General features: G+C 42.5%; 1 protein-coding gene across 3 annotated transcripts in view; it reads right to left on the reverse strand.

Annotated features, from left to right (window-relative positions):
• milt (trafficking kinesin-binding protein milt) overlaps positions 1-20,000 on the reverse strand; it is a 275,578-nt gene that overhangs the window by 213,530 nt on the left and 42,048 nt on the right. For all 3 annotated transcript variants that reach the window (XM_080286080.1, XM_080286072.1, XM_080286088.1), the window contains one exon: positions 14,666-14,767. In XM_080286080.1, coding sequence (XP_080142206.1) covers positions 14,666-14,767 — 102 coding nt within the window. The remainder of the gene's footprint in view (positions 1-14,665; positions 14,768-20,000) is intronic.

Below are 20,000 nucleotides of genomic sequence, written 5' to 3' on the forward strand. Positions count from 1 at the left end.
AATATAAACACACTACTCCGCTAGAATAGAAGTCTCTCTCTCTCTCTCTCTCTCTCTCTCTCTCTCTCGTCAGAAAATATAAATAAACAAACTACTCCGCTAGAATAGAAGTCTCTCTCTCTCTCTCTCTCTCTCTCTCTCTCTCTCTCTCTCTCTCTCCCCCCGAGGCCAAAATTCCACTCCCAGGCTGAATAACATCATCCCACGGAGCCTAAAAAAAAAAAAAATAAAATAAAAGGTAGGCCTACGTGTCGGTCGGCCTAGGAAGGATAATGCATACAGGTCTATACTCCTTTCACTTTAGCTTGGCCTAGAACCGTCATCCCTCCATCACGAATACTGAGTGTTGTAACAGTATATTAACACCAGAATACTGTGTTTGTCACTAAGAAGTGCTATGGAAAGGATGTGAAGCCGCAGTATTGTCTTATTCTTTAAGTGAGTTACGGGAAATAAGCTGCAAAAAGAAGAAAATAAGGGCCAAGTTAAGATGAAAGGACTAATTTTTAATCTCTTGGAAAAAAAAAACTCTCCTGAGCAAAATAATGTTTTGAGATGGTAAAAATAATAATAATAATAATAATAATAATAACAATAATAATAATTAGAATAAATGTCCTCTATCTCTTATTCATTCTTTTCTTCTTTTTCTGTCAACTCGTTTTGTCCTTTTATTTAATTTTTCCTTTTCTATCTAACTTTATTCCTGTTGTTTTTTTTAATTTTACATTATTTTGTTTGTCTCCTTATCTTCTATCTTTATACCCAGCCATACTGCATTCCTAACCAGGTCTAGGCCCATTTCCAAGGTAGGCCTGGAGTGAAATTTCCTGTATTTCACTAACCTCACTCTAATCTCTCTCTCTCTCTCTCTCTCTCTCTCTCTCTCTCTCTCTCTCTCTCTCTCTCTCTCTCTCAGCCCTTTTCAATCCACCTCGGAAAAAACGGGTGGGGAGGAGTGAGATCGGATGGGGTGAAGGGTAGAGGAGGGGGTGGGGAAGGAATGAGGATAAGTTGGGGGTAAATGGTAGCGGAAGAAAATGGGAAGAGAACCATAAGAAAAGACTGGGGATAAAACAGGGGAAGAATGGTGGAAGAAAAGACTGACAGCAGAGACAATATATGAAGAAAAAGCAGACGAAAACAAACTGATAATAAATTTTGGAAAAGGAGACTGATGAACGAAATTTGATGATAAATGATGACAGGAAAAATCTGGTAAAAATCTGGGTGGGTGATGTTGAGGAGATAAGGAGAAAATCTAAAAAAATGAACGTAAATGGCTGGAAATACAATCTTGGGCTAAATGAAGGAAAATATTGATTATGTGTTATGTGGGAAGTGTCTGAGATAAATGCAGGTGAGAGAGAATAAAGGAAGGAGAAAAGAGGAAGACAAAGATGAAGGGAAATGGTGGTGAGGAGAGCGAGGAAAAAGGTGGAGATAAATTGAGGGAGAGACAAATGGGAATATGGAGACAACGACGGAAATTGATGGGAGGCGAGAGACACGGAAGTGAGAGAAAAGGGGAGAAATATGTGTGAGGATAAATGAGAGAGAGAGAGAGAGAGAGAGAACCACAATTGTACAAGGCAGGTCACGTCTATCGTAAGAGATAACCAATGAGCAATCAGGGTAACGGCCAGAACCCAGAAATAGTGAGAGGAAGAGGCAGACCGAGAACTACAGTAGGATCGAGAGGAGAGATTCACAGATATGCAGTGCTAGGATGGAACCATGGAACAGTCTAACAACCAACTGGGCTGCGTGGAGAAAGATGGAAGAAGCCTGCGTCTTGCAGTGGTATGACTCACGCTAAAGATGATCATGATCATGATGATGATAATGGTGGTGGTGGTGGTGTGTTACCGGCGAGTGATGCCTTTGAAAACGTGTCAGAAATGTGTGTGTGTGTGTGTGTGTGTGTGTGTGTGTGTGTGTGTGTGTGTGTGTGTGTGTGTGTGTGTGTGTGTGTGTGTGTGTGTGTGTGTGTGTGTGTGTGTGTGTGTGTGTGTGTGTGTGTGTGTGTGTGTGCTCGCAAGCGCGAGCGTCAGATGCCGTATCATTTTCATGAATCATCCAGAAGCGAACACATGCAAGCACATCGCATGGAAGAACGTAATTATTACCAGCACCACCCTGTAACCAATTAAATCCAGTGACGTAAGGTATTATCCAGGAACTTGCTATTTCCAAACATTATGAAGAGAGTATAATGGAATGTAAACAGCAACAGACCCACCGCTCCTTTCGAGGCTGTTAGCTATATGTTAGTCTATAATGAATGCAACTATTGTATTAGTCGGAGAGATGGCTCACGTGTCATGTGATCAGATGGGCCATGTATCAGTGGGGTTAATAATTAAGGTATCTCTAATTTCACCAGCTCTAAAAATGTCTTGTGCTGAATAAATTTGTCTGTAGATAGCAAAATTACACTAAGAAAAAATGTCATGGTAGTGAATATCCGTCTGTGGTTGGGCCAGGAATTGGATAAGGAGGAAGAACGAGCATGTTGCGGTCGGTAAAAGGTGAATAAAGAAAAAAAGAAAAAAAGAAAAATGAGGAAACGAGAGGAAAAGGGCAGGGACTAAGATATATAAAATACTGTTACAATAATTACTTCCTAGTAATGGTGGCCAGAAGGAGGGGATTCAACTGGATGACTCACTCGCTCTACACCTGGGATGAGAGTGAGATTCTGTGTGTGTGTGTGTGTGTGTGTGTGTGTGTGTGTGTGTGTGTGTGTGTGTGTGTGTGAGAGAGAGAGAGAATATTTGACACGTTTTATCAATCTGCCAGTCTGTGTGTGTGAGAGAGAGAGAGAGAGAGAGAGAGAGAATATTTGACACGTTTTATCAATCTGCCAGTCTGTCTGTCGCCAAGCTGCCATACCGGTACTTAGCCAATGATTCCCCTCCCAGTGGTAATGTGGTCTAAAACGCCTGTCGGGAGAAAATCATGTTCCTCGCGTCCTAATTCGAATCCCTAAGAGGAGGATGAAGACTCAGATAAATTAAAGCCACCAGGAGGGCAGGCCAGTATCTTAACCACTTGAATCCGAATTAAGTCTATTTTACTCACGCTGATGCCAGACGATTTTATTCAACCTAGGAAAAGCCAGAAATATTTAAGTTTTTTTTTTTTTTTTTAAAGGTATCTCTAACCCCTCCAGTGCATTGTGTCTAACCTAGGCTGAATTGAATCGTCAGGAGATAACAAGATTAAATTCAAAGACATATACAGGGTCAAAGGACTACCATAAATGTTCTAGGCATCGGTTGCTTATTTTCAGAGCCTAACATATCACAAGGGTCGAGTGAATCAAGAGGATCCCAATTTCGTCATATCTATAGGCCGATGATCAACTAGATAATGTAGGATATGTCTGGTGTTGTGAATAATGGTTCTTTCTTAGTCTTTCAGTTCTAGTCGATCTCTGCATAGGATCTCTAAACTATGTCATGTTGATAACCTCTTGGGTTAATACAGGCAAGAACGATGACAGAAAACAACCATAAAAACAAGCATGCGCACACACACACACACACACACACACACACACACACACACACACACACACACACACACACACACAAAGAAGAAAGAACATAGACAGGAAACAATCATGGAAGCGAAAAAGTACCATTCCCCGTCGTACTTAAGATATGTAGGTTTTTGAAGGGGGGATAAGGAAAGTATGATCAAATCCATGTCGTAACAAAGATGGCTTTTTAAAGGAGGTTAAGGGAAGTATGATCAACTATGTCGTAACTAAGATTGGTCTCAGAAGGGAAGATATGGAAACCATGATCAGTTCCATGTTGTAATATTTTTTTTTTTTTTTTAACGACGAACGTTATGAAATTATGATCAACCCCCTGTCGTAGCAAAGATTTTTTTCCCCAGGAGGATATCATGCTGAATTTTCCCATCCCTCTCGTCCTTTCTTCTTTCGGTTACCGACATGACCGACATCACACTACCGTGTATGTATATATATATATATATATATATATATATATATAGCTACTACCGGTACCGTAAGTACCACGTACCGTATCAGGAAAATCGTTATAGCTAAATTAATACGGTATTCAAGTATGAATCTGAGCGCATTTCTGGCCTCAATAAGTAAAGGTTCGAGGTCGTGTAATAGTGTAATGATAGCAAATTACAGTGTAATCGTGTAATGAAAGCAAATTACAGTAAAGATGTGAAGTAACTCGGAGAATGTTAAAATCTGGGGCACGGAACACGTCACACTGTCACACCAGTACACCTCACTTTAACCTCGTGGCCAGGACAACTCCAGTATTCCATTCGTTTTTTTTTTTTTTACTAAGCCGCAGGAGTCTGAAGGTGTTAACTGTATTGTAACAAACTGTAAAAGCTTCGTATGAAGTTAAAGCAGGAATTAACCTTCTTCTCGCAAGGGAGTTTAGTAGCCGGAGTAACCTTTTCTCATGCTGGCGAAGTGCAAATAGGGAAGGCGTGTTTGTAACTAAAGTGATGCATGGGAGAGTAGTAGTGCAATGACTCACACTGCCACCAAACACTATCACACGTTTCCAACGCCTTATACTTTAGCTATTTTAATTAATACCAGACGATTTATATCAGATTAGATATCCTCCCCCATCGCGTTCAAAACCCGAAGAGGGAAGAAATGGGGGAAGAACATTTTAAATACGGGTACATAAGGAACCGATACTGAGGAAAATTCGTATGACTGGCGATGAAGCAACTGCCAAGGATAAGGGGAATTTATACAGGACTGACATTATGGCAATACACACACACACACACACACACACACACACACACACACACACACACACAACAGAATGCAAGAAAATACGTACAACAATGAAAAGGAAGTACAGCATCATAAATCATGCCACATCAAGACGATACAATAGAAACCCCAAGTCGTCTCTCTATGAACGTGACCTCGATATGACCTCAATGTGACCCTATCCATGGCGCAGAGTGGCACAGTGACCTTAAGGCGCAGTTCCCACGCTCTCAGGTCACACACACACACACACACACACACACACACACACACACACACACACACACACACACACACACACACACACATTACGGTACTGGTATGAGGTGGTAATCTGTGACTTTTAGCTAACCTCGTACCGTTCTAACACACACACACACACACACACACACACACACACACACACACACACACACACACACACACACACACACACACACACACACACCGTAATTTTAAGATATTAGTGAAATTTAAACTATACCTGGTATGATGTGTCATTTTAGCTAGCCTCACACGATGATGCTCTCTCTCTCTCTCTCTCTCTCTCTCTCTCTCTCTCTCTCTCTCTCTCTCTCTCACACACACACACACACACACACACACACAAACACACACACACAAAAGAAAACATACATGGATTGATAGATAAATACCGTAGATACAAAAAAACACTCAGAAACCTATCAAATGCCATAATTGTGAAATATCAACTAAATCAAATCAAACGAAACACAGTGAAGATCTGACACCAAAAACTCCTACACTTCTTCAGACATCACTCTCATCTCTGTGGAAAAGAAACAGGAAGGAGAGAAAGGAAGTGGACGAGAAAGAGTGAAACAGAAACAAAGAGGAAGAGATAGAAGGACAGGGAGAGAGAAAGAGGAAGAGAAACAAAAGGGGAAACAGAAGCAGAAAGAGGCAGATAATGAGAGAGGATAGAAAATGTGGGAGAAAGAAAATGTGAGGGTGGGAGGGGGGGAAGGGGCTTATATCACAGAGATCAAGCCACAGATGCTCAGATAATGACGTCACGGGCACATATGGGTGGGGGGTGGGGTGGGGTGGGTGAATATGGCTGTGAGTAGAGGGGCCACGATTGAGGGTGGGCAGCAAGTCACGAATATTCTGTAACCACACTTTCCACCCATCGCCGCAAAATCTGGCTCCTCCAAGTAATAAATGATGCATATTAAATTGTACTTAAAGTTATGGGGAAGAAAAATTACTGGGAATCTCGCGGGTATATGTGGAATTTTCTCGTGTTTTATCAGTGGACTCGAGACCTCTGGCACTTCCTACTTCGGCACGTTGGCAAGGTCGGCTTGGCTACTTGGGTTCACGATGTTGCGTTTACCCTCATACTCTCTTCTTACTCTCTTGGCGCGCGCGCACGCACGCGCACACACACACACACACACACACACATACACACACACACACACACACACACACACAGTTCACTACATCAGGTTATAATAATTTTGGTTTAGCTCACAGCGCGGCGTCTACCTATATTGAAAGGAGCTGGCAACTGGCTGATTTCTTACGGTACTTTCACACACACACACACACAACTGAGAGAGAGAGAGAGAGAGAGAGAGAGAGAGAGAGAGAGAGAGAGAGAGAGAGAGAGAGATTAACTAATGATGCACTATTTCCTCTTTAACAACACAGCCGGCACCAGATGCACCCACTCGACATTTATTCCCAAAACATAAACTACTTCGTATATTTACACTTGGCACCAATGTCACGTCATACCCTAATCGCTTGTAGGCCACCTCGCAACGCTTATCTTTTCGTTTACGGTACTTTTCACTGGTTCTCTTGAAATTATATCTGAAAAGCAAGATCCCTGTACAATATTTGACTTAAGAACGTTAGAATTTAAATTTGGTAAATGCTATTATAAAGGGTTTCAAGTGAAAGATAAAACTTTATGTTAACAATGATCAGCATATTGTATAAGGAAAAAATAATGACGATGATGTATGTATGTACGTATGTAATTTCATCCAAATCATGGCACACACCATTAGATATTTTTAGACTTTACCAATGTGTTTCCAACCCCCACATGGGCCAGGAGTCAGTCACCGAACAATGCCACTGTCGCACACAAGTAATCTAATGTTAAACTGTGGAGACGCGAGGTTCTGTACTATACCTCCCTTTACCCTACACAGCCCAGCTTCAATACGACGTGGCTGTGTGGGGAATATTTAAAAAAAAAAAAAAAATGGGGGGAGGGGAGAGAGAATCTGAAGTTGGGACCTATGAATTCGCGACCTTGAGCCGGCTGGTGAAGTGCGGTACGCTAGTTACCCTCTACGCAAAAATTCCACGGGCAGCAAAATCTGGGCACTGGAGGATTAAGTACGTCTGTAAAGCATAACTAGGATGGGAAGTGTTACGTTTATTAACACTCGGATAAGCCTTGACACACTCGGAGAAGCCTGGGACAAGATTTTACAATTCTGGAGACGCGGCCAAAGAATAAAAGTTTTCCCACAGCCCATTTCCTTCCCCAGAGAACGATGAAAATGTGGCTGTGGCGGGGGTAACGTAGTAGCCACCGCACACTCCCACGCTGGCATTAGGTATAACTTGCCTATCTGCTGAGACGCAACAAAATCCGTACTCAAGGACATGGAAGCCCGAGTTGAGTGAGTCACCTGCCAATGTCACCGGTACACTTCTCACGACACGACATTAAGATATACGTAGGAATAGACAGCACGTAAAGCAAATGAAACACTGATGAGACAGGCTGAGAATTAAGATGTCGTGAATCATCACTTCACTTCACTTTATTCCCTTCACATATGGAAGGTCTTTGTTTAATCTTAAAATCTCAAAGAACAATTACCCTGTTTTACCTTGTTAAAGCAGACGAATTTACTCGCCGCAACGAAACTTTCCAAGATAGTAAGAGCTGAAAAACAATGTCAGTGGCATAATATATATAATAAAAACTATTCATATACAGAAAGTTTTAATTAATACTTTTTCCTAAACCCGTCATTACGAGTTCTCCGCTAAAACAAAATAAATATACCGGTATCTAACTTTATGACGAATAATCCTTAATTATCCCCCCCCATTATGAACAATGAATGGTTTATCAGACCGAAGTCGGGACGAAGCAGCTGTCAATACATTAAAAATATGACGTGAACGCTGTCGATTTCTCTCGGGTATGTAAGGGCAAGATGCGAGATCGAGATGTGTAGCCTCTCTCTCTCTCTCTCTCTCTCCAGCCTTGCATTGTCTTCCTACTAAGAGGTCTGGGGAGGGAAAATTGCAGAGTAATTACGAAACTGAATGGCCAACCTTCCTTACTGCCTTCCGGAAACTAAATCTAAATGGAGAAAGTAAATCGGTCCTTTAACTCCTTTACTAGCCATAAGAGAATCATTTTATCAGCTTGTAGTGCTATTTTCAACCATTTTCAGTCAGTACTAGAGCAATGTTGTTAGCGTATTCGTTCTATCCCCAAAAATTCCTATTATCAAGACTATTTCCTTCTTGCTATTTCCAGATGTCTTCTATTCAGCTTGGGGGATATTTTTCGTACTGGAGCTTGATATGACCTACTCCACTATGGTCCATGGGAGCCTTTCAAATACCGTATATAGAGATATCAAGAAGAAACTAAATTACCAAGTCCTCAGGCTGTCCGGAAAAAGAAGGTCAGTGGAGAAAGTCAATTGGTTCTTTGGGCGGGTCAGTATCCTTTCTACGCTCTCTTTTTCACTCCACTTACGTAAGCAAAAAAAAATCCGGTCGCCTATCTTGTATCTCTCTCCATATACTCTGAAAACCACGGTCGTACGACAAGGCAAAGGAGAAGACAAGCCTCCAATTTAACACTAACAATTTCTAAAGTACGTAACAATGGAAGAAAGTGTCTAGGCTCCTTTGTAACTTCCCTACCTTCACGCAGTAATATTTGTATAAAACACGGGGGAACTGTCTACGTGTGTACAGCTTAGCTTCATATATTTTAAGTTTACGGCCGCCAGTCTCTCAACCCCGCAAAAAATAACACTGACTGCTTAAGTTATCATCAAACCAGTGTCATCATCGTCGAAGGCTACTTAGGATTCACGGGGTAGACTTTTACAACCCATTAAGGAGAAGAATTAGAGGCGAGAGGACGTCTGCCTGCGACAGTACAAAGTTAAGTTATTGTCGGACCTGCAGTGAGGGATCTGCGGTAGGCGGTCCTCTTTTTTTTTTTTTTTTTACCAGTAAGATTTCTTCACTTCCGGTAAGACGCTGTTCCTTGTAGCTCTCTCTCTCTCTAACAAAGTTTTAATTAACATGAGAATTTCCATGATCTCTGGTCTTCTTTATTCTTTGTTTCTGAATACTGGTACTACCTCACTCAGTCTCTTCCTCACGAATTATGGGTGTGATGATGATGATGACGACGATGATGATTTCCAAGATGAGTTAGCCACCAGGCCAAGCTGACACAACCCCCTCTCTCTCCTCTCTTACACACACCCTCCCACACACACACACACACACACACACACACACACACACACACACACTTTCGGTCTCGTTCCTGGTAATCAGTGTAAAGACGTGAGAAAATGCCGCGGGATGATGCGACAAAAGTGGTAAGTCAGTGTGTCGATATCTCCTCAGGTCTTTAGATTACTAGACATTTTTAACCCCTTCGGTACGATGATGTCTTATTTTAGCCTAGGTGGTTTAGTGGATTTAGGCGCTCTTACCGGATGGAATTAATAATGGTCTAAATCCGAGAGCTAGAGTTTCCTGATCACTTAATTCGACTCAGGGAATATGGACGGGTCACTCGCCTTCAATGCAGGGACTAAGCAGCCTAGCCCCAGGCCCCTACGATCCTAATGGGTCAATAAAGGACTGTATGATAAATAATGCTAATTATTTTTATCCCCTTCCGTGTGAGGATGACCTTTTATTACTGATGTCACCTTTTACCTTTATTCGTTCGCCATGTTTCACCCCTTCTAAACAATGTCGTCTTCATTTTACCAGGTAGTTCGGTCTCCTCTCTCTCTCTCTCTCAACGAATTTATTTAGCTCCGTTGAGAATTCGAAGTGGAAGTGTTTGATATAAGGCAGCCTCAGTTAATTTCTTCACTACGGGGGGCGGGGTGATTCTCCTAAACTGAATATAATCGTCTGAAATCACCATGACTGAAATATAAACGGCGATACGGTAATAAATTATCTCGATGTCTGCCCTAATCACTCTCTTCGTGACTGGTTCATTTCGCCAGTAATTACCAGACAGATGTTAAGTCATGTTAACACATTCTGAGTAACTGTTAACAAATTTTGAGCCACTGTGTCATTACGCTTTCTACTAACTGAAAAATATTATCAGTGCGTGAGATGCAACTTATTCTTTTTCCTCGTGTTCAAGATTTACGTAAGACCGTTTCATTTCTTATGACTCACTCCCAGCTGCATGAAATCGTTTTAGCTGAAATACAATACCGGCGATTGGTTAGCTGTGATATAATCATACATGGACTACCATAACTCACTCTCAGGTGGATAAAATCGTCTGATTTGACTCAAATAATAGATGAGGGTTAATACAGACTCCAGGGAATAGTAATATGTTGCACTTCCCAACCCTCTTTACTGTTACGGTATTACATCTGGGACACTTTTACTATTATCGTACGAGACATTAACTTGGTCTTGAGGAAGCCTTGAGGCCAGAGTGTTTACAGAATCTCACGCGTATAATTTACCGATACCAGGCGTGGCTTGGGTTTTCTACACCATACCGGTTTAAACCACAAAAATACTACCCACCATGATCATTTTACCTTCGTTATCTGAGTCACTAAACTGGTATGTCGCTATTTGCTCCCAAGAAATATGAGAGAGAGAGAGAGAGAGAGAGAGAGAGAGAGAGAGAGAGAGAGAGAGAGAGAGAGAATTTTCCGCAACTTTTTCACCAGCGATGGGAACCGAAAGATGTTATGATTTGGGCAGTAGGTAAGATTTGGGCCAAAGGTAGGGCTGTAGGATGCCAACGCTAGGGCCACAGGATGCCAAAGTCAGGACTGTAAGATGCTATGGGTAGGACTGTACAGTACGATGCTAAGGTTAGGGCTGTAGGATGCCAAGGTTAACGCCACAAGGTGTCATGGTTAAGGCCACAGGATGCCAAGGCTACGGCTGTAGCCGTAAGGATGCCATGGTTAAGACCGAAAAATGCCAAAGTTTAGGACACAGGATGCCAAGGTTAGGGATGTAGGGTGCCAAGGTTACGATTGAAGGATGTCATGGTTAAGGCCACAGGATGCCAAGGTTGGGGATGTAGGATGCCAAGGGAGAAAAAAAAAAAAAAAAAAATGCCAAAGTCTGGGTCGAATTATATCAAAATTACGACCAAAGGATGTTATGGCATGAGCATTTGCTTTCATTGATAAAACTGTAAACATTTGCCATGAAACCCACTTAGCTTAGCACGATATCATAACACCGACTTTCCAACCAGTGTGTTTACAGGATCCCAACCAGTGTGTTTACAGTATCATGAATGTAACAGACTATGATTAGTTTCTGCACCGAACAAACCAACAACAGTAACTGCCAACATAAACACTTTTCTGCTCCTGCATCTTAGACATTATTTCTGTAATCGCGAGACAAACCTTCACGCCTGAGTAATAAAATCTCACGCGTACAGTATAATGTATGACTTGGGGAGTTTTCTTCGCGTATAGACCACAATACAAATACCTGAAACACACACAAACACACACACTTGGTATCGTGACAAAAATCCTTGCAGAAGAACGTTTACAGAATTTCATGAGCGCAACGGGAGATTTTATGAGTTTTAGTTGCAATAACCACCACAAGTGCTAAAACAGACCCAACCCTTTCTTCTCTCCCAATATTTTAAAACTAAACTTGGTATGCACAATTATGGATCCATCGTCTACAAAATCTCGGAAGTATAATCAGTGTTAGGCTTCCTACATCGCAATCACCACCACCACCACCTGTCACTACCACCACGATCACCACCACCATAATCACCACCACCACAGTCACTACAACCAAAAGCACCACCACTACCACCACAATCACCACCACCACCACCACACATTTTCAGTTCCTGCATCTGCGCCCCCAAACTTAATTTCGTTAAACAAATGCAGCATCCAGTGTTTACAAAGCTCCACGGGCGTAATGAGATTGTGAGCTTTCTACAACCCACTAACCACAACAACGAACATAACCATTTTCCAGGTCCCGTCTCTGAGGCACTAAGCTTGGTAGAACACATGCATTAAGGCTGACTGTTAATCAAAACTCATAAGTATAATTAACGAGTCAAGTTTCCACACCGCACACTTGCCACCACAACTACCACCACCATCACCACAACCACAACTACCACCACTACGCCAGCCACTCTCACCAGCTAAGGACGACACAGCCACTACCACTACTACTACAACGACCACAACACCAGCTCAGCGTTGGTTCTGATCACAACAACCACACAATAACCATCACCAACAACCAACCACTACTACAACCACATCCGCCACCACCAACACAAACACCACTAAAACTACAACCACCACCACAACAACCACCACAGAAGCCAATCCCATAAATACCACCAGCATACACAGTACCACCACACCCACTACTGCTACAATCCTTCGCTCAACAGATCACCCTCTCTCCCACCCTCCTTCAAGGCTATGTACTTTAATCATCATACGTTTGCATCATCGTTATCTTACATTTTACGTACACCGCAGGCACATCACGCAAAAAATTTAATGCACGTTAATACATACTTGAGGAGAGGATGTCACGATGAAGGTTTTCTTCGGTCATTTAAGACTGTGAAAAAATAATACCCAGGAGTAACCATCACTCACTATGTCATTCTTGGACCGAATTCGCAACGACGCACTTCCCTGTTCGACACTTCATTCACACAACTTATCCCTACACTAAAAACATCAGCAAACTCGCTTCGTCGTTATTATTTACAAACACAAGTAACTTCACACCCCACCCATGGACAACAAACACCCTCCCTCCCAAAGCTATTGGGTAACTGGCTAGCGGATAGAACGAGAACAAGGAACATCTGGGAATAAGCGACCGTCCGACGGGCTGCCTAAGGTACGATGCTCACCGTTTCGCTCGTATTGCCTTGTTTTTATGTTATTTGAGTCTGTGATACACTGAGCACATAATGTTCTGACATTAACCACTATTTACGAGTACGATAATACAGTAAGAATGAGGAAATGAGCGAAATGTAAGTTTGTATACAACAGACCGCTCTGTGCTCCATCTGTCGGCCGTTCGGGGAATCATCACATCAGCTGAGAGGTGGGAAGCAGATTCAATGAATGGGGTACTGAAAAAAAAAAAAAAAAAAAATCACAACTGCCTCCTCGGGCCTACGTGACTATACTCCGCTGGGTGATAGGACTGACAGATGAGAATCGGGATAAATAAATAAATTAATAATATGGACTTGATCATTCACCATACATCATTTATGCCCATTTCCACCACAATTACCGAAGAGGTGGCACATCATCCACGTCACGTAACTCAGCGAGACAAAAGAACCACACGGCTATACACAGCAGATTAAGTTCGATAGCTTATCGTGTGTGGCACTGAACGATGAATTTGTGTGTGTGTGTGTGTGTGTGTGTGTGTGTGTGTGTGTGTGTGTGAGAGAGAGAGAGAGAGAGAGAGAGAGAGAGAGAGAAGCATGAAAGTATCTGCCATGGGAACCATTTTCCAAGGTACTATAACCTTAACAGAGAACAAGTTACCACCTAAACCTAGCCTACTGTAAACCACAACTAAAAATACGCTACGAACTAAATACGCATACTGACAGTGAAAGACCTCCCTCCGTCTGTTCCTATCACTACGCCTTCGTCTCTTCCTCCTTCAACGAGAGAAGGAGCTTACAATGTGATGTGAGGTGTAAGTGGCAGTCTGTGTGGAAGTGTGATGTGAAAGGTGTGGTACCGGTAGTGTCAAGTGTGGCAGTCTAAAGCGTGGAAGTGTGACGTGAAAGGTGGCAGTGTCAGGTGTGGAAGTGTGACGTGAGAGGAAGTATGGTTGTGGCAGGTGTGGCAGTGTCAGGTATGATAGTATGTGATGTGCCTGAGCGGTGTATCAGTGTGAGATGTGGCAGTATGACGTGTAGAAGTGTGAGATGTGGCTGTATGACATGATGCAGTGTGAGATATGGCAGTATGACATGCAGCAGTGTGAGATGTGGCAGTATGACATGCAGCAGTGTGAGATGTGGCAGTATGACATGTGGCAGTGTGAGATGTGGCAGTATGACATGTAGCAGTGTGAGATGTGGCAGTATGACATGCAGCAGTGTGAGATATGGCAGTATGACATGCAGCAGTGTGAGATATGGCAGTATGACATGCAGCAGTGTGAGATGTGGCAGTATGACATGCAGCAGTGTGAGATATGGCAGTATGACATGCAGCAGTGTGAGATGTGGCAGTATGACATGCAGCAGTGTGAGATGTGGCAGTATGACATGTAGCAGTGTGAGATGTGGCAGTATGACATGTAGCAGTGTCGGATGTGGCAGTATGACATGTAGCAGTGAGATGTGGCAGTATGACATGTAGCAGTGAAATGTGGCAGTATTGACAAGCAGCAGTGCGAGATGTGGCAGAAGTGTAAGGTTCCGCCGCTTAAGGCATGACAGTATCTTCTATGTAACAACGCAGCAGCATATACAATTTCCTCCAACAATACGCAAGAACGAGACACCACTAAAGCCCAGCCAAACTCAGCAATGCGTATACTCACCGAAATACGCAAGGGCTCCCTCCGCCTGCTCTGGACTCAGTGCCTCAGCCTCCTCCTCCTTCAGCGCGGGGAAAGGCACACTCCAGTCAGCGTTGTCGTAGCCTGTGGGAAGCAAAAACGCTGATTAGTGAGGGACGCATATGATAATCCAGGCAGACAAAGTACATGAAGCTCCCGTAATGTTTTTTTTTTTTTTTTTTGGGGGGGGAGGGGGACAAATGTTGAAATCGGCGTTGTCGTAGCCGGCGATACCAAAATACTCAGCAAAATGAAAGAAAAATGGAATAAGTGAAAATATGCTTCTACAACAATCTAGGTGGGAGACATTAAATTTTCACATCATGTACAGCTGATAATTTCGATGCGGTCAGCGTTTCCGTAGTGTGAAGTTAAAATATTAGTAACACACACACACACACACACACACACACACACACACACACACACACGAAATCATGGTAAAGTCACTAAAGGTTCAGCTCTTGTAACACATATGGACGAGGCTTTAAATTTTCACATAACGCAGTACAAAGTTGAGAAGTTAAATGGCTACATGGTGTCGTTCCAAACACACGGGCAAGAAAAGTCTATGGAATCAAAACTCCACGCTTCACAGCCAAATTTACTAAGATGGGATTTTCTGGGCTGGGATGGTGTGTGAATGAGTGTGTGGCTTAAATCACTGGGCATGCTGTTTGTCATGACCATATTCCCACCTTATAAATCGGGCGGGTAGAAGCCAATAAAATAATAATAAAAAAAAAAATCCGGTAAGAGAGCTGTCACCAGAGTGCCAGCAAGAAGGGCCACAGATCTCACGAACCCTTCAAACATTCTAGAGATTCCGCCTCATGTACAGGGTGGTCCATACATAACGCTCTTCTTTCACTCTCTGCCGATTTCTTGAGCGTGGCGGGGTCGGCTCAGGTGGCGTTATCGGCGTCTATTCTGCACTATTTAACCACATCCTACTCCAACTGCCACACCAGCGCCCACACCAGCAAACTAAGCCGTCCCCGCAACACGCCTGGTGAATTTCGGCTGGAGTGCTATTTACGGACCACCCTAATCACATACCAATTAATTCCTTCACTATGACAGTTCACTTATGCTGAAAAAATAACAAGAATATAATGTGACGTCATCGATAACCGTCTCAAGATAATAATAAACCGTCTGAGAAAAAACGTTAATAAATCATCTCAAAACAAATCGTGCTAATAATGATAAACCGTTTGGAAAATTAATCCTCTGTGAATTATGCTAGAGAATCGGAATAAGAAACAGTCTAAAATAATGAATCGCGTAACTCATAAACCACTTGAAAAAAAAAATCGTCGAAAAATGAAAATAGTCTAAAAAACCGTCCATCCTGCCGTCCATCTCCCCCTGATTAGACTGTCAACCAGGACTTCCTCAACAAATGGCCAAGAGACCAATCATCGCGAGGCTCACGACATGGAAGGACAAAAATTAAATGCAAGAAAAACAAGAGAATAAAACAACAGGAAAATAACAATAAAAAAAAAACGAACAAAGCTCCTTCAACGACTGATTCCGGTGATAAAGTGACGTTGTTTATTGCACGGCGAAAAGACGACACATTTTCGACAATTAAATGAGTTATGAAAACCTTACAAGCACTTGAAAAAAAAAATCAATTAAAAACATACCATACATATGAGGCAACTGAATGGGACGCCGACAGACATCTGGATATTTAAAGACGAAGCAACTGAGTATCCTGGACACACTGAAAGGCATTTAAAAAGACTGTCTATCTATCTATTGCCAGACGCCATACTCCCGTAAGGGGTGGCCATTTGACTCTGAGTTATTTGTTTTACAGGGAGGGGCACTAACCCTCCACCAACCCACTTGTTCACACGTAGGAAGCACGTATGGTTTGGTTATATGGTTACCACCCGGCGTTGTATATGGTTTCTTGGCTTACAGGAAACCATTAGGCTTGTCACTCAATGTAAAGCCACCTGAAAATGAAAGAAGAGTAATAAGAAGTGACAGGAAAGATGGGAGAAATAGGAAGAGAGGCGGGCAAGCACAGAAAAAGAATGATAAAGGCTAAGGAAGAAGTAGGCAGCATTACATCAAGTGAGTGGATGATGGTCGCCACCACCTACCACTAATTTAAAAAAAAAAAAATAAAAAAAGACGTGAACAGGATTTTAAAATATGATAAACAGAAAGACAATGAAGACCATTTAAAACACTGTACACTGAGAGGCATTTAAAAGGAGGACACATTCAGGAGATTGAAAAAGATGACACATTCAAGGGCATTTAAAAGAGACGACAAACCGAAAAACATTTAGACCCGACCCCCATGAAGAAAGAACAGCTACATAACCCACCAGAATAAAATCGTCAGCTGGTAATCAGAAGCAAATACTTTAGATTCCTCACGTCTTCAATGGCCGAATGTACTTTGTGGTTTCAAGGTAAAATACAAGGAAATCTGTTATGCTTTTTTCCTGTTACTGTCAGGTGGTTTTAGTTATCTTTAGGGTGACATCTGATATGAAAGAAGTTATTGGTATTCTTGAGATTCATGTACGTGAGGAATCGTACCATTTTTCCACACTGCTTATCACAACGTAGAACAGATATTCTCTCTCTCTCTCTCTCTCTCTCTCTCTCTCTCTCTCTCTCTCTCTCTCTCTCTCTCACTGCGGCAGACGGGTCTATACGTAAGCTGGTCACATAACGCTCCAGGTCTAAGTTTATATGGTATGTGTGTGTGTGTGTGTGTGTGTGTGTGTGTGTGTGTGTGTAAAAACCTTTTCTGTACGATGACGTATTTATTACATTCTTACTACCTCAAGACGGTTTGGTGATGCCTGAGATATATATATATATATATATATATATTGAAATGGAGGTTATTAGATACAGCCTTTATTAGCTCCTTCACCAAGACGGCTTCCTCTCTTAGGCTGAGTAAAACCGCCTGGCTGACAGGAACAAATGATAAACCTGTCACCGTACTGAAGAGGCTGAAGGAGGAAAGTCTGTGCAATTTTCCATCTGTTCATGAATATGTTAATAAAGAAGGATATGTAACTACCTACCGTCTGGCATTGTTACTCTAATTCTACATGCTCAGAATAAGGCACGTTTCTTTCATCTCTCTCGTCTCTCTGTCACACACACACACACACACACACACACACACACACACACACACACACACACATACGGAATCGTTGATATGGCGCTGGCTTTGGAGTAAAACTGACCCTGGATCAAGCCTGTCCTCTGTGACACTGCTGGCGTGGATAAAGGTCATAGGGAGGGGAAAGGAAGCTGTTGGAGGTTTAGGAACAGAAGAGGACTAAGGATGGATGCATGGCGCAGATGGTGAAACAGAAGAAGACTAGGGACAGATACATGGAAAAGACGGTGAAACTGAACCGGGTTTAGGATAGATACAAGGCACAAACCGTGAAACAGATACATGGAAAAGACGGTGAAACTGAAGAGGGTTTAGGACTGATGCAAGAGGAGGATGGTGAAACAGATGGGTTTGGGGCAGACACATGGCTCAGACGCTGAAAAAGAAGAGGGCTCTGACACAGACGGTGAAACAGAAGAGGGTTTAGGATTGATACATGGCACAGACGGTGAAACATATGGGTTTGGGGCAGACATAGGGCACAGATGGTGAAACAGAAGGGGGCGTACGATAAATATAGGGCACTGACGATGAAACGACAAATAGTAGCAATATACAGTTATTTGGTGTAGGCTCTGGTTATATTATTGCTACGGACGTAGGGAATACAGGCTCATCCCCAAGAAGAGAGAGAGAGAGAGAAAAAAAAAAGCTGATATACTGGATTAGCGATACCTATTATTGTCAGATGCAAATTGATTCTGGGCTCCTGTGAATGATGTGAGCAAAATAAATATCAGCCGCCTATATGTAGGCGCTATCCAGCAGCCGCCTAGGTCAGCCTCTTGGCGGCTGACTATATTGAATATATAACCACCAATCATTATTATAACACACACACACACACACACACACACACACACACACACACACACACACACACTGTAAACAAAACAAACACAACCACGGCACATCATACCTGCACCAGTGACCCGGGTCGATCTTGTTTTTCTTCTCAGACCCCCCCCCCACTTCCTTCCTTCCCTCCCTCCCTTTCGCACTCCATTATACTCTCCTCTCTCTCCTTCCTTCTCTCTCCTCCTTTCACCGGTCCTTCTCTCCATTTAGGCCTTATTCTTCCTTTCTCCTTCTCCCTTCCTCACTCTTTCCCTCCCTCTCCTCTCTCAACGTGCCCTTCCCTCTACTTACCTCTGTCCTCTCCCTCCCTCCTTACCTCCCACCCTCCCATTCTTCTCCACCCTCAAGTCTCTTTCATCCAAGCCACTTAAATTGCCTCCTCATTTACCTCGACTCCCAAACAAGCTTCCTCCATCAGCCTCACCGCCAACGAATCTTGTTATATGTACCAGACGCTGCACCTTACACGGATATTCATCTTCTTCATATTTATATCCTTCATTTTGTTACAGACAGGATCAATTCTTGGACTGTGAGACAGATGTGACATATATGTATTAACTTTACCCTATGAGAAGTACGTACTGTACTTCCGTAAGTTGAATACAGTCGCCTTTCGTCAGCCAACATGAAGCAGCAAATTACAAAACCACTCCTCAATGGGTTAATCAATATTAAACCATAACTAGCAAGCCTGATACATGTAGATCAGTATTACTAGTAGCAGATGTAGCTCCAGGTTCATCTAAACGTGAGCCACACAGAATGCAGACAGAAGCTGCAACCTCGTATATCGATGCCACCGCGGGAAGGCGCCCATCTCGAGCACCATTGGTTCAGCAATATAAGATTTTCTCTGATTTTTTTAAAATCATGCTACCTGTCTTGTCTGTGAGGAAATTCAAGACTGACAAATCGCCTTGCAACACGTGAAATTCTGCAATAAAATTCGAAATTTATATATCACACCACAAGCTACTTTTTTAAAGACGGTAAAGCATTTTTTTTTTTTTCAGGAAATAAATTAGCTAAAAAAACAGATTACTCATTCCCTCCCGAAGGGTCCTACGAAAAGGCCGATAAAGACACTGGTCCGTCTTAAACATATCTTTCAATGGATTTTGGCTTAGAATTGTCCTTAGATGACTCTTTCTTTCTCTCTCTCTCTCTCTCTCTCTCTCTCTCTCTCTCTCTCTTATAAACGGCGTCTTCAAAAAAAAAAACTTATCTCCCAATAACTTCCCTACGCCTCATCAACCCTAATCCCATAACCATTCATTACTT

The sequence above is a fragment of the Coenobita brevimanus genome, chromosome 14 (genome assembly GCF_032717465.1).
Source record: "Coenobita brevimanus isolate Jiangsu-jjx chromosome 14, ASM3271746v2, whole genome shotgun sequence".
In the NCBI taxonomy this organism is placed as follows: Eukaryota; Metazoa; Arthropoda; class Malacostraca; order Decapoda; family Coenobitidae; genus Coenobita; species Coenobita brevimanus.